Here is a 25000-nt window from a genome sequence, read left to right on the forward strand (position 1 = left end):
AACCCCGTAGTTAGACTATAACAATCGCCACCATTTTCCCACGGAGCTTCCACAGGAGGAGGGAGGGTGGGAGGAGGGAGGGTGTAGTGACGTCCTAGCATGTAGGGCTCGCTGGTGCCGGCAGACGGCGAGACGGCTCCAATTCGAGGCGGACGGACGAGTCTGTTTAGGCCTTTAGTATGTAACATACAAAATAAAACAACCCGTAATATCTTAATTTTATGTAGAATGCAGAGGACATGTAACTGTTTAGTTAAACTTGCATTCCAGGAATATTGTGCTCTAAAGATGACGATAGTGGCTCGAGACTGTTTCGTCCTGAAACCCACACGCTTTGCTGTGGTGGTTTTAGCGTAACCTATGTGGGATTCGAGGCGTAACCTATGTGGGTTTTAGCGTAACCTATGTGGGATTCGAGGCGTAACCTATGTGGGATTTGAAATAACGCATCCGAGATAAACGTTATGAATATAGCCACGTTATAAACAACAAACTAACGCTGGTGATCCGTATGGAAACAGTGTTACTCGAAATGGTTAAAAGTTATATCAATTTGGTCATTCAGTGGCATTTTACTGCCTATAACATAACTAACTAGCGGCTAATATTAGCCACACTAGCCATTACCCATAGATGCACTGGTCTTAAAGGGCTCGCATCGCACCGCGTGAACTACAGTAATAATCAATGGGGGGAAAAAACAATTTTTCACATGAGTGTGGCACGTGCTAAACCCACCATGACGTCACGATGTACCAAATATCCCATTCATTTGAGGGCACAAGAAAAAGCAGTGTTCAACCCATAGAGGGAACTTATGCGGCTGAAAATGATACAAATGGTACAATGGCAACAGTTTGGTCTCAAATGTGGAAATTTTGACCAGAATTCTTCACACACCACCCCCAAAGTCATATTGGTTAAAAGCTGAAAAAAAGTGTTTTGGGGGTAAGTTACACTTTAATAAAGCCATTACAAATCTCCTCTAATCATCATTAGAGAAGAACTGCAAACATCTCAATATACTTTGGTGTATAGTTCTCTCGCCTCTACTCCGTCCGTGTGTGCCTGACGCGTGATTTCGAATTGCACATAGGTTACGCAAAAACCACGCCCTGTGCCCGCCTACGCAGCAGTCAAGCGCCGGGATTGGCCAGGAGCAAGTCTTTTGTCTTCTTTTGACAGCTGGAATCTCCCACACCACAACCACTGCACGGCACGCAGCCCAGCGATTTCATGAACCAACTGAATTGCTCTTGATAGCGGACATTGAAATGAATTATTAGTGTATTAACGTTAACGCTAATGAAAACGTAACACACAAGCTTTTCAAACAAACATTTCCCACACACCACAAACACTGTGCCCAGCCCAGCGATTTTATTAACAAAATTGCTCTTGATAGCGGACATTGAAAATAAATTACTGTAATAATGCCAATGAAAACGTAACACAAGCTTTTAACACACAATCGATTTTTAAACATTTATTTCAAAACATCATTGTAAAATTCAGGCCTTTAGCCAAAGCTTCAGTAACAGAGCTCAGCTGACAGTTTAACCTGCAAATGAAAAATATAAAAAATAAAAAATAAAAAATACAATAGGCTACAATACAGCACATAGGCCTAGCCCCCCCCCCCCCCCCCCCCCCCAGGCCAGTGAAGTCCCAACAATCTACAAAAACATGCAATAATATAAAATCATAGATAAAAAGTTGAATCATAAAACCAAAAGTAAAGTTACCCTTCCCAATGGCCGCATCTGTTATTCTGGCTGAGGCGGGTGGTCAGAAAGTCAAATAACATTAAAATACATTGTAGGGTGAATGGAGGTATTATGGGACACTTTTTGACTTTTCGCCTTGTGGAAGCTTTCTTGCCATCAATTAAAAAAAATAGCCCAACACATGATACATTTCTGTAATAGTCAAGATGTTACCTAACCTTCTGAGGTGGAATGAAGGTTACATTATATTCCAAGGAGGCGTGGCATCCTCTTTTGTGTGAACTGACCCAAAACCCCTTTTTTCTGTAACGTTTCGTATTATGGGACAAAATGTTTCGTATTATGGGACAGATGCCTTATGATGAATTTAGGCTATTGTAAGCATTTACTGCACAATTTAATTCATACTTTGATATAATCTGACATGCACATTTTCCTTTTCCTATTCATCTTTATAAATTAAGACTCCATGTTAATTTAACCTGTTTTATTTAATGTTTAAAACTCTGTAAACAGTTCAAACAACAATCGGCCTGCCCTCACTGTCACAACAACCCCCTTAGTTGTTGAGTTAACAGTAGGTTAGGTTTAGGATGATTAAGTTGAGGGTTAGGGTTAGGATGATTAAGTTGAGGGTTGGGGTTAGATTTAGGATGATTAAGTTGAGGGGTGGGGTTAGGGTTAGGATGATTAAGTTGAGGGGTTGGGTTGGGATGGTTAAGTTGAGGGTTGGGTTTAGGGTTAGAATGATTAAGTTGAGGGGTGGGGTTTGGCTTAGCATGATTAAGTTGAGGGTTGGGGTTAGGATGAGTATGTTGACGGTTGGGGTTAGGGTTAGGATGATTAAGTTGAGAGTTGGGGTTAGGTTTAGGATGATTAAATTGAGGGGTGGGGTTATGGTTAGGATGATTAAGTTGAGGGTTAGGGTTAGGGTTAGAATGATTAAGTTGAGGGGTGGGGTTATAGTTAGGATGGTTAAGTTGAGGGTTAGGGTTAGGATGATTAAGTTGGGGGGTGGGGTTAGGGTTAGGATGATTCAGTTGAGTCTATTAATATTAACCAATTGAAGTGGTCAGTTTTTTTTTGCCTGCCTATTTGTTGGTAACCACTAATCTATTCTAGAGAATAAACAATGGTTCTCTATTGCAAGGTTGATAATTTTGTTCATTAGCAAAGCCTTTTAGCACTGTCCCATAATATGAAAACATACTGTCCCATAATACGAAACCGTGTTTCGTATTATGGGACAAAATGAAAACAACCTAATTCCAAAAATAAAACTTTGTTTTGTTTTGTTTTTGTTTTGTTTTTGTTTGCAAACATGCATCATATTCATGTTCCATCAAAAGTTTGTGCAATATATTAGCTATGAGAATTTTATGACCTTATGATGAAAACTAGCTAAAGCTTATGTCATTTTCCTCACCTCATGCCCTGCAGGGTCAACCTCCTGTTTGAAGCTTGCCCCGCCCACATATGTGATGTCACACCAATGAGAGCATGCGATTTTGATTGTGTAGTTTCACATGTAGGTCTTAGAAAAAAAAGTTTTTATTTTCGCTCATCAGGCAAGAAAATATAGCCTCTATAGCTTAAGTGTCCCATAATATGCTATGTCCCATAATACCTCCATTCACCCTATGCTTTGGTGCGATGCAGGATTTTGTCTTTCAATATCCTCATTGCAGCCTCGCTTGGTGCAGGCTTGGTGTTGTTGCTTCTCACAGGAATGTGTCCCTGTAACGGAGCCCAACATGAGCATGAGCACCTGGTCAATCCCGGCGCTTGACTGCTGCGTAGGCGGGCACAGGGCGTGGTTTTTGCGTAACCTATGTGCAATTCGAAATCACACTAACAGGCAGAATCGAATCGGATATTTGATTGGCTGAGTAGCATCACATGTGATGATTTACAGCTCATGCATTGGTCTGTGAGCTTCCTGGCAGATAAACCAGTACCGTAAAGGCTAGAAAAGCATGTGCCGGTGTTATGCCGAGAAATGCCCCCCCCCCGGCGGCAAATGCCTCCCCTCCTCACGGGAGCGCGCAAAGTCTCCTCCTGGATTCGAACGGAATGATTCGAATCAGAAATCCTCGGTTTACGAGACAAATGCTCTACCAATGAGGCTAAAATCTATGAAGCCTTGTTTCCTTGTCTCACGTATATAGCCTAACGAGTGAGAGCGAGAGGGGGGGAGTGAGAGCGGGGGTGGGGGGGGGGTTTGAGTAAATCTATGAAGCCTCATTTCCTTGTCTCACGTATATATAACGAATGAGAGCGTGCGGGGGGGGGGGGGGGGTTGAGTTGTGAGACACAGCTCCCAACATAGGTCAACATTAGGCTACTGTTTAAAGACTAATCTTACATAGGCTATAAGTACAGGGTACCAGAATTGGCCTAATTGCACAACAACACAACACTTGCCCTGTAACCTATCAGATTTTGTACAAGTAGGCTTCTTGTAAATTCACATCATACCCCCTACTTAGCCTGTAAGTACAGAGAAATGACATGTTTTTGCTAAAGCCAGGTGACTGTTGCCTCTATGAAATTCTCAATGTCACTCACAAATAACCTAAAATATTAGCTGGTAACTGTGTTTCACCCTAGAGTCTCTGAAAGGAAATTTAACAGGGGGGGCAATATTCGGCAGCAGCAAAAACCACCCTGACGAATATTGCCCCCCCTGTTAAATTTCCTTTCAGAGACTATAGGGTGAAACCCAGTTACCAGCTGATATTTATGGCTGTTTGTGAGTGACATTGAGAATTTCATAGAGGCAACAGTCACCTGGCCTTAGCAGGGGGGGGCATATCTCGGCAGCAGCAAAAACCACCCTGCCGAATATTGCCCCCCCTGTTAAATTTCCTTTCATAGACTGTAGGGTGAAACCCAGTTACCAGCTGATATTTATGGCCTCATCTTGGTAACAAACATCACTTTGTTGAGACTGAGGAAAAGAGGAGCTGCTAAATCTACACTTCTGCTGTTGAACAAATACTGATCCATTCTTGTTCTGAAGCTATGATGAAAAATAGATGACAAAGTGCTTCACAAACAATAAAACACGCAATCCCTTAAAAGCATCATTTCATGTTATCTGTGTGAATGACATGACAATCTTGGTGTGAGGTGTGAAGTCACAATCTGTTTGCATTTGATATTAAGTCAAGTCAAGTCAAGTCAAGTTTATTTGTATAACACATTTCATACACAGAGGCAATTCAAAGTGCTTCACATAAAATGGTTGACACAAGAAAATAAAAGAAGAGAATAAAATGAACATTTAAAAACATTACAACAGAACTTTAAGAAAGAGCATAAAAAGTGCATTAAGCGACAGGCGCAGCAGTTACAAAAAGAGCTAAAAACTTACAGAGGACTCATTGGGTTTGCATAATAGAATAAATACATTTTTCTATATTAAATCCCCCGACATCATGACTATATAAGAAACATGATTACACACACATGATTGGAAAAATGTCCACAACCTTTATAATAGTTGGACTCGAAACTTTATAGGCCACACATATCTCCTAAAAAACAACTGTCAGCAGTTAAAAGCGACGGTAAACATAAAAGTTTTAAAAGTAAGTAAAGTTGGGGCAAATCTGAGGTATTACACATCATGTTAGAAGCCAATCGCTTTTTCACAGACCCGGTGCTTCGTTGTGTCACACTTGCTATCCTGCCAGTTGTTTAGTTCATCAGTGTAAGCACAGTCATACAGACTGGTAACATTAAGGGGCTGGCCTGTTCCCCAGAACCTGTTGAAAAAATAAGATGTATAGTCAACTGTACTTGATGGAACATAAGATGCACAATACATTTTCAGGCCAACCTGTTCAGTGGTGGAAATGGCCAGGTTTTACTGTGGGAACCTTAGGCAGGGTGGGGTGATTATTTCCCCTTGATTTTATTCATGACAGACTTGATGACACATTGATGCTGCTTATTCAGCTTAAAAAATACACGTTCTCCTACTATTCTCTGCTCCTTTCATGCTGCCCCCTCTCCACTGCTCTGTTCTCTACTGCTCTGCTCTCCACTGCTCTGCTCTCCACTTCTCTGCTCTCTACTGCTCTGCTCTCTACTGCTCTGCTCTCCACTGCTCTGCTCTCCACTTCTCTGCTCTCTACTGCTCTGCTCTCCACTGCTCTGTTCTCTACTGCTCTGCTCTCCACTTCTCTGCTCTCTACTGCTCTGCTCTCTACTGCTCTGTTCTCCACTGCTCTGCTCTCCACTGCTCTGCTCTCTACTGCTCTCCTCTCCACTGCTCTGCTCTCCACTGCTCTGCTCTCTACTGCTCTGTTCTCCACTGCTCTGCTCTCTACTGCTCTGCTCTCCACTGCTCTGCTCTCCACTGCTCTGCTCTCTACTGCTCTGCTCTCTACTGCTCTGCTCTCCACTGCTCTGCTCTCCACTTCTCTGCTCTCCACTGCTCTGCTCTCTACTGCTCTGCTCTCTACTGCTCTGCTCTCCACTGCTCTGCTCTCCACTGCTCTGCTCTCCACTTCTCTGCTCTCCACGGCTCTGCTCTCCACTGCTCTGCTCTGCTCTCCACTGCTCTGTTCTCCACTGCTCTGTTCTCCACTGCTCTGCTCTCCACTGCTCTGCTCTGTTCTCCACTGCTCTGCTCTCCACTGCTCTGCTCTGCTCTCCACTGCTCTGCTCTCCACTGCTCTGCTCTGTTCTCCACTGATCTGCTCTCCACTGCTCTGCTCTGTTCTCCACTGCTCTGCTCTCCACTGCTCTGCTCTGCTCTCCACTGTTCTGCTCTCCACTCCTCTGCTCTCCACTGCTCTGCTCTCCACTGCTCTGCTCTGTTCTCCACTGCTCTGCTCTCCACTGCTCTGCTCTGCTCTCCACTGCTCTGCTCTCCACTGCTCTGCTCTGTTCTCCACTGCTCTGCTCTCCACTGCTCTGCTCTGTTCTCCACTGCTCTGCTCTCCACTGCTCTGCTCTGCTCTCCACTGTTCTGCTCTCCACTCCTCTGCTCTCCACTGCTCTGCTCTGCTCTGCTCTGCTCTCCACTGCATTGCAATCATTTTCTAAGGGGAATTTGGGAGGAGTGCTGTTCCCCCTCTCGCTCTCATCGTTTCCTCTCAAGGTTTACTCTGATGGGAACTCTGTTCCCTCCAGGCGTTCCCCTCATTTCCACCACTGCTGGTAAATGAGCCTGATGAATGGATGTCTTACCTTGTGCTGTTCAGAAGTGAACCATCCACCCATTTCCAGATTCCCTCCTCATCCCTGTCACTCAAACCAATCCAGGTGTTCTTGATCGAGGATTTGATGAATTCCTGTTGAATTATTTAAAAGACAAATGACATCAACACACACTTGTGAAGAACTCAAACAGTTTGGAATGTGAGACAGTTTTAACCCAATTAAATTAACAGCAACTTGGGGGAGTTGGGGCAGGGGGGGTGTTGTTTACCCACTTCTTTCTTTACCTGTTCTTCTCGGCTGTTGATGATCACCAGGTCTGCTCCTCTCTGTAGACACTCCTGCCTGCTGTCATCCCAGCTATTTTCACCAGTAGACATGTAGTAAAAACTGCTGTTGAAATATCTACATCCTCCAGCTTCACAGAGACGGTCTGCAAGAGGAGAGGATCTTGAGAACACCAAAAAATGCACAGAGAGAGAGACAGACAGACAGACAGACAGACAGACAGACAGACAGACAGACTGACTGACTGACAGACAGACACAGACAGACACACACACACACACAGACAGACAGACACACAGACACAGACAGGCACACAGACAGACAGACAGACAGACAGACAGACACACACAGACAGACAGACTGACACAGACAGACTGACACAGACAGACAGACTGACACAGACAGACAGACAGACAAACAGACAGACTCAACTGAGCTCAAACGAAGTCTTTCTGCTTTTGTCCTGAAAGGATGTGAAGTTACGCTCTTCACTCTCTTTGAAGAGCGTAACTTCACGTCCCACAATGACAGCCAATAGGAGAAGAACAACCATGATCAGCAGACACACTGCAGCCGCCCAGGGGTTCTTCCTCGCTGGCTGGACAACACCACCTGTAAGAACAAGACAGGGTTTTATACCAGCACCAGAGTGACCATTACACAGCTACTGAACTTTGCTGTTCATTGCATGATTTGAGATTTTGTGGTTTTGCTGATTAGATTAAATTAGACCCCTCCCGCCTGAACATGTAAAAAAGAACAAATAAATAAATAAATATAGGCAGGAAAATGCCAAACCACGCGGGTCGAGACAACCCCTCTGTTGTGGAGGATTGCTCGCGGGTAGATAGGAGGAAGGTGTTGACGGGTGTGGAGAGGGACATTTGGCCCTATTCTCCCACAGGCCTTCGGCGCTAAAACGGGCCTTAAACGCTAAAAAACGTGCCTTGCGCCTGTTTTGGGACGATATCAATATGGCTTTACGCTGCCAAATGCGCTTTAGGCCGAATGGGCATGGCGCAGTCCCAGAATGGGCCAAAGTGGGCGTGTCGGCCCTAAATACCGGCGTACTGCTATCTTCCGACCTGCCATTAATTTAGCGCCTTGCGCCTTTGAAAAGCAGGCCTATTCAGTGGGCCAGTCCCTCCCCTCTCTCCTCTGTCACCCTTCTCTGTGTCACTCTCTCCCTCTCTCCTACTGACAGGAGCAGGCATTGGTGTGCGTTTACCAGTTTATTGTGAAATAAATCCTTCCGCGTTGAGTTACTGTCACAAGCCTGTGTGACAACGCGTCCAGCCTGGGTAAAACAACTCCGTGTACCGCTTTGAGGCTGCAGGCAGTCTGACAGGCACAATACGACTGTCTCTCTCTGACTGCCTGTGAATGCCCCAGCATGCAATTGGGTACTCAATTTCGCTACTAAATAGCAACCAAATGAGGCGAAATAGATATAAAAGGTCGATCTAAAATAATGTGTAATGGTAACACAGCCTGCAATTGTAGAACATTTCAATATTGGACCAAATAAATCATCGAAATTAAAACACCACCCTAAGTGAAACATATATGTCCTCCTGGGCCTATATATATCCTTTGTCGATTTAACGTCATTTAGATAAGTGTCAGCGGAACGCGCTTCAGAACAAAAAACTGTCATGTGCTATACTGTGATGTCCGCTCCAATAACTTGGCCCAACTTCACATTTAGTTTTACAATAAAAACACATTTATGCAATGACTTTACATAATGTAGGGTATATTTATGTGCATCATTCTACCTGCAGCAGGGGAGAGAAAACGATATCGTTCTGAACAAACTTTCACCAATATAAAATTAATCTCATCATATAGGGATAGGCTATATTTTTGTAGCTGATGCCTTTAGAACATTATTTTCACTTTGATCTTGCTATAGTGTAGCGTATTTACATGCTTGCAGTATTGAAACTGCAGTTAGATTGGTTTGAGAAGCATAATAATATGGAATAATAGCCTATAATGCAGACAGACAGACTGGATGAAGGGAGGGGGGGGGGCAGAGCGTTTGGCTTTCGTCTGGTTTTGCGGGATCACTGGAATTGGAGCTAAAAAGGCAAGCGTGCAATTCGTTTATTGCAGTTATCCAATGAGCATCGGTGCATAATTTTACGCTTAAAAGGCGTGGTAGGCTGGTTTCACACAGACAACCTACGCCTTGCCTTGCCTCAACCCACGCCTACGCCGAGCTGGGCGTGAACCTGTTACACGCTTTTGCGATCACACCGCACGCCTTTTGCACGCCGAACCTGGAGCCGAGTCACAAGCGCCTCTCCTCTCTCCCGACTGTATTTTTTCACGTGTTGTCCAGAATTGTCATGGGTAGCCTCTACTCTAGGTAAAATAAATCGGATATATTTAATGTTCTATTGATGCTGGATATGTATAACCAGGTCTGACTATAGTCGGACATTTTAGAGAGGTGATCTTGCAAGAATATGTGCTGGCACAACAACATTGTCCATCTTGCTTCTTCGGTCGCTATTCTCTCTCATGAAGATTTGTTTGCCGACAGGGAGAAAGCCCCACGTGATAGCCACCCGTCAATCTCTCTCTCGCTCTCTCTCTCTGCTCAATACTGTTGTAGAAACTCCATTTTATTTTGAAATTCAGTTGACTTTGCTAGTTCCCACGGATATTGTCGCGTTTTTCTTTCATGGCTTGACAGAAAAGCCTGCCTGCACGCGCCTTGTCGGCGTGAAAATAGAACTCTCGCCTATTCGATAAAATCGGCAAGGCACAGGCAAGGCGTGGGTACACGCAGGGTTCACGCTCAGGCGCCCGGTGTACACAGCCTCATTGACTAAAACGGACGCCTATTTAAAAGCGTGGGTAAAGGCAAGGCATAGGCAAGGCTTGGGTCGCCGGTGTGAAACCAGTAACGGCTGGTTCACACACACGCCTAGAGCAACGCTTAAAGCAACGCCTAAGCAACGCCTAAAATTTGCTCGTCCTTGTTAACAGACGAGAGCGTTCACACATACCGCTGCCACGCTGTGCTGAAGCCACGCTCGCGCTGTGCCTACGCTGCGCTGCATTTATCGTTTAGGCGTCTGTTCTATTTTTCAGCTCTAGGCGCGCTGAACTGTCAAGCTGGCTGTTGTTTCTGGTGGACTTGGGCCATATTTTCTACCGAGTTTGCCCAAAAGGGAGGGTGGAGGGTGGAGCGCGAATTAACGAGTGCATAGTAAGAGAGCTGTCCTTCATGTGTTCCTCTATTAACGTCTTTTCTGTCAGATGTATATATACCCCCCCTGTCTCAATGCATGTATCACTCATGGTGTTGATGACTCATAGTCACATGATTACCCGAGGGAAAATAACAATTACAGCGGGCCAAGAAATAGACAGACATCCTCACTTGCACATTACAATAAAAAAGAGGACTCACCCATGCTATAAATCAGATCTGAAAAGTGTAAAAAAAACGCTGCTCATGTGTTCAGCGTAGCGCAGAGCGTGGCGTCCTGTGTGAACGAAAATAGGCGCCAGGCGTGCATGAAGCAATGCCTATATGCGTAGGCATAGGCGTAGGCATAGGCGTAGGCAGGACGCCACGCTCTGCGCTATGCTGAACACATGAGCAGCGGTTTTTTTACACTTTTCAGATCTGATTTATAGCATGGGTGAGTCCTATTTTTTATTGTAATGTGCAAGTGAGGATGTCTGTCTATTTCTTGGCCCGCTGTAATTGTTATTTTCCCTCGGGTAATCATGTGACTATGAGTCATCAACACCATGAGTGATACATGCATTGAGACAGGGGGGGTATATATACATCTGACAGAAAAGACGTTAATAGAGGAACACATGAAGGACAGCTCTCTTACTATGCACTCGTTAATTCGCGCTCCACCCTCCCTTTTGGGCAAACTCGGTAGAAAATATGGCCCAAGTCCACCAGAAACGACAGCCAGCTTGACAGTTCAGCGCGCCTAGAGCTGAAAAATAGAACAGACGCCTAAACGATAAATGCAGCGCAGCGTAGGCACAGCGCGAGCGTGGCTTCAGCACAGCGTGGCAGCGGTATGTGTGAACGCTCTTGTCTGTTAACAAGGACGCCTAAATTTTAGGCGTTGCTTAGGCGTTGCTTTAAGCGTTGCTCTAGGCGTGTGTGTGAACCGGCCGTAAGTTGAGGCTGCGTCTAGCGCCAGCACGACGATATCAAGTGCGCTTGTCCACGCCCACTGATTTGAGCTGCGCCAGGCGTTCGGCCTAGAAACAGCGCCGATGCAACGATAGGGACCAATATGTCTATTTAAGTGGGTTTTCAGTTGAGCCCACGCGGTTGCTTGCCTGCTACCCCCTGCCGCCCGCCCGCCACACACGCACACGTGCACGCACACGCACACACGCACACACACACACACACACCACTCAATACACACACACACACACACCCATACATCACAGTCCCAACACCCCGCTGCCACGCACGCCACCAAGGCTTCATGAACAGTGCTTCCTGTGATTACAGGGACCCCATACAGACTGAAGAGCATGATCACCATGGATTCTGAATCCATTATGAACATAGGAATTTCCCAAGTGATTGCATTCAGGAGGATACATGAAGACACTTTTATGAATTCAAGCAGAGTTAGACCTACACAATAATGTAGCATTTACATAGAAGCCCAAGACATTTTTTATCATCTATACATTATTAAATCATGCATTTTTGGGATAAAATAGAACTTATAATGACCTATAATGAAATTATCATTTGCAATTTCTAATTGTTAAATTAATTATTATCATTAACAACCTAGCCCCTGATTGGTTGTTACAAGCAGGTCGTGCCTCCACTCATTTAATGAATCTATTAAGCACCCAAGTGAATAAGTCTCCCTCTCTTCATTCATCTATAAAATCATCCTCAAATGTCTAATACGATCTTCAGGTCATAATTTTCTATTAATAAGGGTAATCTATTTTAATTAATACGCTATTATTATTTAGCTATATGTCTCAGTTTCTCCAGACACAACATAAAACTCATCTTTCCCGTCCCCAAGTAGTCAACCCCAAACCCAAATGTATTCATTCTCCTAGTGGCCTAAGAAGTATTGTGCCCATACTGTAAGTTACTGGACACAATTCTAAATGTGTGACTATCCCCTTGACGCTGACGAAGGTTACGTGCTGAAACGCGTACGTTGTACCTTGAAACAGGAATAAAAAACCCTCAAAAGGACATCTTCGAGTGCTGGCTCCTTCTCTACTACGCTACTTCATAGAAACTCTTGTGCCTTGCACCTAAAACCTTTTTTTATCCGGTGAGTGTGCGGGCTGATAGCGCCCTTACCCCGCTAGCCGGGCGCTTCTGGCTCATACTGAGCACATTAGCGCCCGGCGAACGTCACGCATTTCCCATCAAACACTGTGCCATTTTCACGTCTAGGTCTAAAAGCCGGCTCCTACCTGAGTCTTCACGTGAAGTGAAGACGCTATCCGATGCAAAACATCCTCTTCTTTTAATGACACCTAGTTGTTGCATCCAAATTGTTGCATAAAATCCACTTTTCCGTCTTTCAAAAACCGAAAAGCATTTATCTGGAGCACCGCTTCTTCTTCTTCTCTGATCTGAAGCAACCCGGAACAACGACTTCCGGGTTGCTCGAGGTGCTCCAGATAAATGCTTTTCGGTTTTTGAAAGACAGAAAAGTGGATTTTATGCAACAATTTGGATGCAACAACTAGGTGTCATTAAAAGAAGAGGATGTTTTGCATCGGATAGCGTCTTCACTTAACGTGAAGACTCAGGTAGGAGCCGGCTTTTAGACCTAGACGTGAAAATGGCACAGTGTTTGATGGGAAATGCGTGACGTTCGCCGGGCGGTAATGTGCTCAGTATGAGCCAGAAGCGCCCGGCTAGCGGGGTAAATAGCTCCCCAGCTATTATCTGCTTTGACTATCCCCTTTCCTTTTTAAATATACTTTATTCAATTATTCAATCAGGGGTTACATTTACAGTAAATACATTTTATAAACAGTAGAAAGAAATAGTTATCAAAAATAAGAAGTCTGTTAGAAGGTGAGCAGGTGCCAGGGTGTGGGTCTGTTTGTTCTGATGTCCAGTGTTCTTTGTCTTTTCAGTTCTGTTATGATTTGTGTATAGACCACTTCACCTGGGATGACGGCTTAGTGGATAACTATGGCACACCTCGTCTTCCACAATTTGGCCACGACCACACAAACAACTGTCCAGAAAAAGTCCTGGTGTTCTTGTTCACAAAGTCACCATACAAAAGTTTATAATATGGAACTGAGCTCCTTGCTCGTCCTATTTTTTTGGTCCAGCTCAGAGCCTCACCTATCCACATGGCCTTTCGCTCTATGGCTGATGCAACGTTCTTACAGAAGGCGATGTTTACTTTTAACCCCAGATCAACAGCCCCAAGGCCTCCCTCCTTTTTACTCTATCCCCTTTCCCTCTTCCCCTCTCATTGGCACCAGAAGCCAAGGTACAGCAGCAGATTTTAATTGCTCACACATTAGCTTCAGAGTGGATACAAATGAACCCAAATGACTAGGGGTGTCACAATATATCGTCCCACGAAATTTCGCGATAGTAAAACGTCACGATATGTATCGTTGAGATGAAATCTCATATCGAGAAAAAAAAAAAAAAAAAAAAAAACTTTTTTTTTTTTTTTTTTTTTTTTCTTCCAAAAATAGACTAAGAAACGTCTTTGTTTGTTGAAGTTCAATGTGTGGAAAGTAGTTCAGTTGAACAAGTCTCTGAAGAGACACATGAGAAGTTATACAGGAGAGAAACCATTCAATTGAGTTTCTGGCAAAACTGTTTACTTGACAGGAAAAACTGAAGATGCATAAAAAATAGATTAAGAAAAGTCTTGTTGTTTGAGTTTGAAGAAAAACTGAAGATGCATAATGAGAATTTATACTGCTGAGAAACCTTTTAGTTCAAAGTAAATCTAAGTGACGGTGTAACTCATTCTATTTCAAGATAAGCCTTATCTCCAATCTCATGTTTTTTCTAGTTGTTATTGTAATAACAATTTCCCACAACAGCATGTTTTGTATTTGTGCATTTCAAATAAAATACTACTTTTCCAGTCATATATTGTCATTATTCAAGTTTAAAAAAATATTGTTAAAATCGTATCGTATCGTATCGTTATCGTGAACCCAGTATCGTGATACGTATCGTATCGTGAACTGAGTGTATCGTGACACCCCTACAAATGACTAACAGAACCAAATCTAACTTCTCCCATAAGTACCAGAACAACAGAGGACTAAACATGCCTCCTTAACCCAAAACAGGAAACTGTGAATAAACAAAGTCTAGCTACAGGATGAGACCTGCTATCATTTTTACACTATAGCTCAAGTTATCTCTTTTTCATAATAATAATGTGATCGGTTGGGAGGAGCCAATTTAATAATTGTAACATTTTGTGTGTGCGTGCGTGCGTGTGTGTGTTACTCACCTAGCTGCTGACCTGGGGTGCCATTTGATCTGAGGTCACGACGCCCATAGTTGTCTGCACTTTCATAAATGTCCACTATCCTCTCTCCCACCTCGGCGTCTTCCCCCTGGCTTTGACCAGGATCTTGGATGTCATCTTCTGTCTCAATCATATAGCTATCTATAGCTATCAGGACCTCTTTTCTCGTTGCTGCTGTGTCCTTGCACCATTCAGTATCATGTGCCTCTGTGCTGATATATTAACACTTTCCCCTCACCTCCTCCCACTTCCTCTTTTGTGGTGACCTACAGGGGGTTTCAACAGGAAAGACATGTGTCGAAAGACATGTGTCACACAGACACAGTAGTCCATGGGCCAGACCAGATATCGGTACCATCTGGGTGGGCAAAACTTTACCTATACTAAATTGTTTATAGGGTCAATATAAGTAAATTAAGTAAAGTAATATATGATAGCCTTTCCACAGGAGTAGCTTTTCATATTTATTGGACATTTTCTTATTTTCCAATATTTAGTCCATGGGCCAAACACAAAAATTGCACATATCGGTACCACTCAAGTGGACAAACTCTAATCATGATTTTTGAACATGTACTGTATATATATCCATAGATGATATTTTTGTATGATAGCCTTTGCAGAATGGCAGCTTTGTCACAGTTATCGGCTCATGAAGTTAGCCAACCCCTACAATAAATTCGATTCTAGGTGCTGATGCATAAGCTATTTTAGGCTCAGGACCTTTAACCATGTTCTATGAGAACATGTTTGACTATATTTGAAAGGGTAGCTTCTTAGCTTTCATTTGAGCTCAGTTGTGTGTCTGTCTGACAAATAAAGAGGTCACATGGGCTCTTCAAAGTGTCAGTGACATTCATTTTTCCACAATTTTCGCCTAAATTATAGTCTTTATTTCAGCACTGTGGCATCTAGGAACATCACAGACACAAACAACAAACACTGGAATACTCATAGGACTATAAGGATTCAGAAAAGGTATCATGTACCCATCGTACTATCCCATCGTGAGGGGTGAATTTGGCCCTTTGAATTTGGTAGAAGAATGCCTTCTCGAGGGAAATGGGCCAGAACCCAAAATGTAAGATATCGGTACCATCCGGGTGGAGAAATTCTACTTGTGATTTTTTTTAATTCCTATTCATCCCTAGATTATCTTTTTATATGATAGACCTTGATGACCATGGTAGCTTATTAGTGCTTAACCACCCCTCTTAAATTATGGACTTATGGGAATTATGGGAAATCATCTTTCTTTCATTATATCCTCTCCCTGGGGTGTCTGGACTACTGACTGTTAATATGACATGTCTAGATATAGGCATGCTATCCTATGATACTATACTAGATAGATATACTATACTTAATTGTCTACTAAATTGGCACATTTCTCAGTCAAAAAGAGAGTAAATTGGCACCTTTTCAGTCAATTTTTATTTATTTGTGTTACGGTACAGTATATGTACAGCTACATTCAAAATGTTTCCAGTCTTTCAACACAATATTATGACAATCTACCCTTCCTGAGACCATGTCATCCACGAGGGCAACACCATCATCGTCATTCACATCTGAGTCTGTCAGCTGTGCAGCAAACTCTTCTTCACTGTGTTGGTTGACACATGTTTGTAGTTTGCACAGGTTTGTGCATTTCAGACCATTATTGAGACATGTGCACTCTGGTGGTTTGCACGACCTCACACACTTGCAGCAGAGCAACTGCAAGATGGCACCTGGTGCTGGGGAACCGTGCATCCACTGGATTTCAAGCTGCCCCTCATCATCTGTGGTCCACCCATGGTCCTTAAAGTACACTCCATTGTTGATATCATGGAAAACTCCTTTGTGAATCCACTCAGTCCAGACCAGCTTGTCAACTGCAACTGTTGCCCCGCCAGATATAGCCAACCTGCATGATTCCAGCCACAACATCCAGCAGTGGAGGAAACTGCTCTACAGCACTGCCAGCAAAGCCAGTCTGATCAAATTCTTGTTTGAGGAATGGAAAGGACCCAAACACAGATAGAAACTACAAGACAAGGCCTTATATGTTACCTGTGAAGTAGTCTGCTTCAAAATCAACAAGAACCAATGGGAGGAGGTAACACAGCTCAAATCCTCTCAGGAAGAAGCTGACACCTGCATGCTAATGCATGCTCTCCATGTAGCAGAGTCTGGCTTCAAGGCAGTGATCATCATGGCAGACACAGATGTCCTGCTACTGACTCTGGGTTGGAGCAAGGACATCCCATGCCCAATGTACCAAAAATGTGGAACACAACAAGACAATGTTTCTGGACATCACCAAACTATGCAAATCACGCAACGATAGTATTGCTGGCGCCTTGATTGGCATGCACGCATGTTGCATGAATTGCATTCAAGGAAAGCCAACTTTATTTACACAACACATTTCATAGAAGTAAATTCACTGACTAAGCAGATGGATATGGTGTCATGGTGTAATTCCTTGTGTAATGTGTTGTCCACATGCAGCATGGTAACCAGGCTTTCAATATTCATCTGATCATCATATCACTTTATGGATGCATCATGCACCATCATGTAGCCTATTAGGTACAAGGCTAATTCTTATCTTTTGGTTCCATTTTTGTGTAATGCAAATTATTCCCATTAAGTAGCCTAATTAGCGTCCGTAGCATACTCCGTTCTGAAAGACGACCCCCCGCATATCAAACAGCTGCAGTCTGCATAACGTTCGTCGGGGGAATAGTATAGGCTATAAATGCACATGACTACTTAACGTTAGTAGTTTTTGTAAGGGAATGCACAGAGCTGATTTCGAGAGGGAATATCCTCAGACCAACTCACCACAGACAGCTATAGCCCTCTGAAGCTTATTATTATATCCGTTAATTTTACCTACTAATGTCAACATCGTTTGAGCATAAAGCCTAACCGCACGGAGCATTCCTCCTGGCGTCCCTGCAGTCATGATTGTATAGGCTACTTTTTTTACTTAGTTTCACCCGTGCACTTTCTTTATACATGAGGTGATTTCCCCTGTAATTTTTTTATGAATGAGCTGACCATTCCCACCTTTTCCGGCTCGCTGCGACGACGCTTTCAAGTGGAGGCGGGTTGCCAGGTAACCCGGCGCTGTTACTACCTACCGTGGTGGGACAAAAAGTCCTTTTTGTAACCTAACTGCTGCCATAGCGATGACTTTAGACGTTTTTTGGGGGGGGGGGAGAGATCATCTCTTTGAGTTGCTTGTGGTCTCTCAGGCTCTGCCATTACGTTAGCTGTAATGCTAGCGTAGGCAAGGGAGAGATAACTAACTAGCGTTACGTCGTTACATCGATGGCCGTTCAGTAAACAAATTAAGAGGCCACGGAGACCACGGTTCGTGTCAGGCGACTGTCACATCGCGCACGTCTCTGAAAAGTGTATGTTTGGCTGACGTCCATGGCTATGCTATTGGGAGCATAGACATATATAAGGCTAGATGGCTTAAGGCGGAGTCAGCAGCGTCGTTGAACGGCCGTCATCTTGCTACAGTGCCTTTCTGGTACGTTCTATGGTAGCTGGTGACCTGCACAGACAAAAATACTCATAACTCGCTGAAATCTTGACGGATTTACAAACGGTTTGGTTTATTACAAGCATATTCCGTTCCCGAGATAGACCAAAAAAAAAAAAAAAAACACTAAAAACACTATTTTTTTGATGGGCTCCAAATTACACCAAAATTAAACCGAAGCATCTATGCCATGAGAGGGATTCAGGCACAAAGTTTCATGCAGTTTCATCCATTTCCCTAGGAGTTATGATCATATGATGTTGCCATACTAACCCAACAACAGATGCTCATAACTCCTAGTAGCTCCCTGTGGCAAGATGGCCGCCATGCGACGACGTCGCTCTCCATTGCCCGGCAGCGCGGGTAAGCCATCTAGCCTTATATATGTCTATGATTGGGAGCAGACTGGGAGAGCTGTGTTTTGTGCACCCGCTAAATAGTCCGTGCGGAAACGAAGCGAGAGACCAGGTGTTCTTGTCCAAGGAATTGATGAATTCCTGTTGAATTATTTAAAAGACAAATGACATCCACACACACTTGTGAAGCACTCAAACAGTTTGGAATGTGACACAGTTTTAACCCAATTAAATGAACAGCAACTTGGGGGGGGGGGGGGGGTATGACAAACAGCCATACTTCCTAGGAGAAGTTGGCAAGAAGACTAGTCAGAAGAATGACTGGACTGTCTAATAATATGTGACTAGCCAATAACCCTCAAAATCGACACGGGCGCTGATGCCACTGTTATGCAGGGGACATTTAAAAAGATGGGACCTAAAATAAAGTTGAGTCCTCCTAACACACACTTCACAAGCCCAGGTAACCTCAAATGCTTAGGCTTGTTCCAGGCCACCACCAGCTACAAGGAGAAACAGTACTCCTTTCCGGTGTATGTCATAAGAGGGAGAGGCAGCTGCCTACTAGGTGATGGTAAATTTTACAAAGCTATCAAATCATTGTATCAGGCTCCTGTAGCCTGTGTTCAAGTGAATGATATGACTACTGGTTGGTTCCCAACGCCATTTGGAGTGAAGCAGGGAGATGTTTTATCCCCCACGCTCTTTGCCATTTTTGTTAATGATCTAGCCCTGGAGATAAAAAATTCTGGTTTAGGGATACAATTGGATGATGTTGTTTTAGGATGTTTACTTTATGCGGACGATATAATCCTCCTGGCAGAGTCAGGAAACACCCTGCAGAAGATGTTGAATATTGTTAATCTTTGGTGCTCTAAATGGAGGCTTATGATCAACCAGAGTAAAACTCAGATCATGCACTTCAGAAAAAAGGGTATTGTAAGATCTCTGCAGAATTTCTTATTTGGAACACTGCCTCTGGAATATACAGATTTTTATAAATACTTGGGCTTTACTCTGGATGAATTTATGTCCTATGATTCCGGGATTGGAATTTTGGCAGACTCTGCAGGAAGAGCTGTTGGCTCAATAATAGGTAAAGTGAAATTCTGTAAAGACATTGGCTATTCCACATACTCACAGCTTTATGAAGCATGTGTTTGTCCCATTTTTAGTTATGCAGCTGGAGTATGGGGTTGCAAGGATGCCAAAAAAGTAAATTCCATCCAGAATAGAGCCATAAGATGCTTCCTTGGGGTACATGCATTTGCCCCTATTCTTGCCATACAGGGTGATATGGGTTGGGAACCGGTGGAGATTAGACTAAAAGGAGAAATGATACGGCTATGGAACCGCTTCATTAATATGCCAGAGAGTAGGTTAACAAAGAAGGTCTTCAACTGGGACAAGGCTCATAGTCACCCCTGGATAAAGGAAATTTGTTCTACTCTTAGAGAGGCAGACCTGGCATATATTTTTCACAACATGCTTTGCTGTAATGTTAATATGTTGAAACAAAAGTTATCTCTTAATTACAGAGAGGGATGGGCAAACGACATATGGTCTAAACCTAAGCTTAGATCATATGTTCAGATGAAGCAGCGTTTTGGTCCTGAGCCCTATGTCACTTCCTTTCTAACCAGAAACCAGAGGTCTTTATGTGCTCAGCTGAGAATTGGTATTCTGCCTCTTGCCATTGAAGTAGGGCGGTTCACAGCTATACCAGAAGAGAACAGGATATGCAATGTCTGTGATCTAAAGGATGTTGAAAATGAGTTTCATTTCATGTTTTATTGTACTTTATATGATGATTTGAGGATTTCCTTATTTGACAAAATGCAAAAGCAAAGACCTGAGCTCTTCTGGGCAGATGATGGCCAGAAGTTGGAGTGGTTGTTTAAGACTGAGGTATTTAAGACTGCTAACTTTATCTCTAGGGCCTGGAATAGAAGGCAAGCACAGCTCTTTAAGTAGGTTCAGGTGGTGGTTTTCATGCTGTACAGCTTTACTGTATGTATTTTGGGTGTTTTCTGTTGGTTTTATGTTTTGATCATTGTTTGTTTAAATGATGAACAGTAAAAGTGTCCTGTAAGCCCATGTGGGCTGGGCTTCATTCGAAGCATGACACTTAAATAAAGAAAATCAATCAAAATCAATCAATCAATCACTAGGCCGCCCTGAGGCTGTAGAGATGGGTCTAGTGAAGAGGATCGACGAGGTCAGTAGCGTTTTCGGAACAAGTGGATTACTGAAAACAGAACCAGTGAGGATAGCTCTACAAGCCGACGCCCAGCCATACGCAGTGCACACAGCCAGGCGGATACCTTTGCCACTGGTACCGCTGGTTAAGAGGGAGCTGCAACGCATGGAGAACGACGGCATAATTGAGAAGGTCACTCAGGCCACAGAATGGTGCCCCGCTATGGTGCCGGTGCTCAAGCTCAACAAAAAGGAGGTTCGCATCTGTGCAGACCTCAGGAAGCTGAACCGAGCAGTGAAACGTGAAGAATACGTGCTGCCTACTGTGGAGGAAATAATGCCAAGACTAGTCGGGTCAAAAGTGTTTACATCATTAGATGCAGCAAGCGGGTTTTACCAAATTCCCCTGCATGAGGACAGTAGGAGGCTCACTACGTTTATAACCCCGTTTGGGAGGTACGCCTTCAGCCGCCTCCCATTTGGGATAACGAGCGCCCCTGAAATATTCCAAAGGAAAATGGCTGAGACATTAGTAGGGCTTGAGGGGACGGAAGTTTACATGGATGATATACTCACACGGTGAGAGTGAGACAGAGGACATCCATGACCAGTGCCTAGCAGAGCCACTGAGGGTCATTGAAGCAGCAGGCCTCAAACTGAACGAAGCCAAGTGCAAGTTCAAACAGAAACAGATCCGTTTTCTGGGACACATCATAGATGAGACAGGCGTCAGACCTGACCCAGATAAAGTGGCTGGTATTGACAACTTCCCTCAGCCCGACAATGTGACAGAACTAAAGAGGTTTCTAGGGATGGTGGTTTATCTGGCAAAGTATGTCCCGGAGCTCTCCACAGTGGGTCAGCCACTCTACGAGCTGCTGAAGGGCCAGGCAGAGTGGTTGTGGGGGCCCGCACAACAGACGGCGTTCAACAAGCTTAAAGCTGCGTTAACCACCGCCCCAGTACTCGCCTTCTATGATGTTACAAAGCCTACAGTAGTGTCAGCTGATGCCAGCAGCTACGGGCTGGGAAGCGTACTGCTCCAGCAGCATGGAGACCACTGGAAGCCTGTGGTCTATATGCTTCCAGACGACTGAGCGACGCAGAGACAAGGTACGCCCAAATCGAGAAGGAGTGCCTAGCCAGGGTGTGGGCCTGTGAACGATTTGATAAGTACTTGTTTGGGCTCGACAACTTCAGGCTAATAACCGATCATAAACCCCTGGTACCCCTCATGAACAGCAAAGACTTGGACAATGTTCCCATCAGGTGCCAGAGGCTGCTGATGAGACTCATGCGTTTCAACGCTGTAGCTGAATATGCACCGGGCAAAACGTTGGCCGTGGCCGACGCTCTCTCCAGGGGTCCGGAGCAGTGCTATGGGGACGGAGCTTCCCATGACGATGTGGCGGCACATATCGATGCTGTCGTGCGCCAAGTGCCAGCCACCCCCCAGAGGATGGAGGAGATAAAACAGCACACAGGAGACGATCCACAGCTACAGACAGTCTTAGGCTTCATTAGGCACGGTTGGCCTGACTACATAGGAAAGGTGCTCGAGTCAGTCAGAGACTTTTACCAGGTGAGAGGGGAGTTATCAGAGCTAGATGGCTTAGTCATTAGAGGGAGCCGCATAGTCATCCCCACCGATATGAGAGAGATGATCTTAGAGAGAATCCATGACGGGCATCAAGGCCTAGTTAAGTGCAGAGAAAGAGCTAGCCAACCTGTTTGGTGGCCCAAAATGTCAGATGGCATCACAACCAAAGTAGCCTACAGCAGTGTACACACTGTAACGAAAACAAGAACACGCAGAGAAAAGAGCCACTAATGTCAAGTGAGCTCCCATCCAGACCATGGCAGAGAGTAGCTGTAGACCTATGCGAGTTCAAAAAGCAAAACTATTTGATAGTGTCTGACTACTACTCTAGATACTTAGAGATAGCCTACTGAACCTGCCAACGACTACTAGCAGTCAGGTAGTGGCTAAGTGGCTAAGCCGCTTTTTGTGTGTGACTGTATTTCCATTACGTTACTGAACTTGTGTGAACACTTTAGTGTAAGGGGGGTAGGGGATAGGGGGTTTCAACAGGAAATAACTACCTTTAGCTATATAACACTTTCCCCTCAGCACTTCTACAAGTGTGACTTTTGTGTGTGTGTGTGTGTGTGTGTGTGTGTGTGTGTGTGTGTGTGTGTGTGTGTGTGTGTGTGTGTGTGTGTGTGTGTGTGTGTGTGTGTGGATGATGAAGATGCTGCAAAATGCTCGAGCTGATGCACTACGCTGGAAGTGCAATGCACTTCACAATGATCAGAAATTCTGTTTTCAAGTGTTTTCAATGTTTTCTGTGTTTCAAAACCCCCCCAGACCGGTGCACATTAAAAAAAGAGACAGCAACATAATAGCACGTATGATCAACAATAGTAAAAACTGAATATAGCAATTACACAACTAAGAATTGCATTAAAAGCACAAAATTACATTAAAGTGCTAGATAAAAGTGCATTTAGCAGCCATTTTAGCAGCAATTTAAAAACCATTGTTCACTCAAGAGTGTACAGAATTAAAAAGTCTGACAGCGGCTGGGAGGAAAGAACTCCGAAAACGCTCCCTCACACACTTTGGATGAACTAGTCTGTTGGTGGTGAGGCAGCTCTCCAGGGCTGTGACAGTGTTGTGCAGAGGATGGGTCTCCAGGGCTGTCACAGTGTTGTGCAGAGGATGGGTCTCCAGGGCTGTGACAGTGTCGTGCAGAGGATGGGTCTCCAGGGCTGTGACAGTGTTGTGCAGAGGATGGGTCTCCAGGGCTGTGACAGTGTTGTGCAGAGGATGGGTCTCCAGGGCTGTGACAGTGTTGTGCAGAGGATGGGTCTCCAGGGCTGTCACAGTGTTGTGCAGAGGATGGGTCTCCAGGGCTGTCACAGTGTTGTGCAGAGGATGGGTCTCCAGGGCTGTCACAGTGTTGTGCAGAGGATGGGTCTCCAGGGCTGTCACAGTGTCGTGCAGAGGATGGGAGTTGGTCTCCATCAGAGAGGCCAGCTTTGCTCTCATCCGCCGCACACCCACCACCTCCAAGTCCAGGTGGCAGCCAAGGACAGAGCTGGCCTTTCAGACACACCCACCACCTCCACTGAGTCCAGGCGGCAGCCTAGGACAGAGCTGGCCTTACAGATCAGCTTATCCAGCCTCTTCCTGTCCGTGGCTGAGATGCTGCTGCCTCAACAGGCCACAGCGTAGAAGAGGGCAGAGGCCACCACTGTGTCATAGAAAGACCTCAGTAGGTACAGCCTACTCTGTCCTTTCTTATAAAGTGCCGTAGTATTTGTCTGACCAGTCCAGTTTATTGTTCAGGTGAACACCCAGGTACTTGTAGGATGTTACCCTCTCAATGTCTTATAATAACCTCTGAAAAGTGCAATAACAACACAAGAAAGACTACTATTCAAAATCAAATAAAACATTTATTTCACAGCAACAGATTAAGGCATTAATAGAGCTGAGCTTTGCATAACGTGAAATGCGGGACCTGTCTGGAGCACTCTGAACATATATGTCTATATGAAAAGTCATAGAATAAACAATTGCTGCAGAAATCGACAAAAAACGAAACAAAATAATAGCCAGTCAGTGCCAGGTTCATTAAATTAAAGAAATAAAGTGATCAGATGCGTTGTCTCCATCTTTCTGCTCATGGCATGCTGTGTGCTTGGGTGCAGCTGATTTCTCTCTCTCTCTGTGTGTGTGTGTGTGTGTGTGTGTGTGTGTGTGTGTGTGTGTGTGTGTGTGTGTGTGTGTGTGTGTGTGTGTGTGTGTGTGTGTGTGTGTGTGTGTGTGTGTGTTAATCATGTCATGATCACTACAACATGCAGTGAGGTTCAAATTGAATAAATACTGTAGCTACATCTCTGACACCTTGTGACAACCAAAGCACAACAAATAGCGCTTCCCTGCCAATTCTGAAACAACAGAGCTATGTTTATAGGGGGTAGCCTACATCAACTTAAACTGATCAAATTTGATGAAGACTGCAGAAACAGCAGCCGAAACATGTCAGGTACAAACATTGCCTAACTGGCCTTTATAGATGAACTATTCTAAAAAAAAAAAAAAAAACTTAAACAAATATTTTTTTAAGTGAGGGGGCAGAAAATTGAACTGAGGGTGCAAAGCCCCCTTTTGCCCCCTCGTGGCGCCGGGCC

At 44.3% G+C, this 25000-nt stretch overlaps 2 protein-coding genes across 3 annotated transcripts in view; both read right to left on the reverse strand.

The window, feature by feature from the left end:
- LOC310791366 (C-type lectin domain family 4 member M-like) overlaps nucleotides 1-25000 on the reverse strand; it is a 68676-nt gene that overhangs the window by 21472 nt on the left and 22204 nt on the right. The window lies entirely within an intron of this gene.
- LOC310791365 (CD209 antigen-like protein A) lies at nucleotides 4915-14888 on the reverse strand. Of its 2 annotated transcripts, none has more exons than XM_083653056.1 (5): nucleotides 14684-14888; nucleotides 7620-7799; nucleotides 7187-7332; nucleotides 6930-7033; nucleotides 4915-5497 (listed from the first exon to the last, which is right to left on the reverse strand). In XM_083653056.1, the coding sequence occupies exons 1-5, from the start codon at nucleotides 14832-14834 to the stop codon at nucleotides 5362-5364; spliced, it is 717 nt and encodes a 238-aa protein (XP_083509182.1). In that variant the 5' UTR covers nucleotides 14835-14888; the 3' UTR covers nucleotides 4915-5361. The 2 variants fall into 2 exon arrangements, with proteins under 2 accessions (XP_083509182.1, XP_083509181.1); XM_083653055.1 differs by having other exon boundaries at nucleotides 7175-7332.

Source organism: Poromitra crassiceps (assembly GCF_964638095.1).
Source record: "Poromitra crassiceps genome assembly, chromosome: 16".
Lineage (NCBI taxonomy): Eukaryota > Metazoa > Chordata > Actinopteri > Beryciformes > Melamphaidae > Poromitra > Poromitra crassiceps.

Coding starts and splice junctions, on each gene's coding strand:
- LOC310791365 (XM_083653055.1), bottom strand. CDS start 14,834: ATGATTGAGACAGAAGATGACATCCAAGATCCTGGTCAAAGCCAGGGG. Junction 7,333..7,619: donor AAAGACTTCGTTTGAGCTCA/GTTGAGTCTGTC, acceptor CTCCTCTTGCAG/ACCGTCTCTGTGAAGCTGGA. Junction 5,498..6,929: donor TCACTTCTGAACAGCACAAG/GTAAGACATCCA, acceptor TTTTTTCAACAG/GTTCTGGGGAACAGGCCAGC.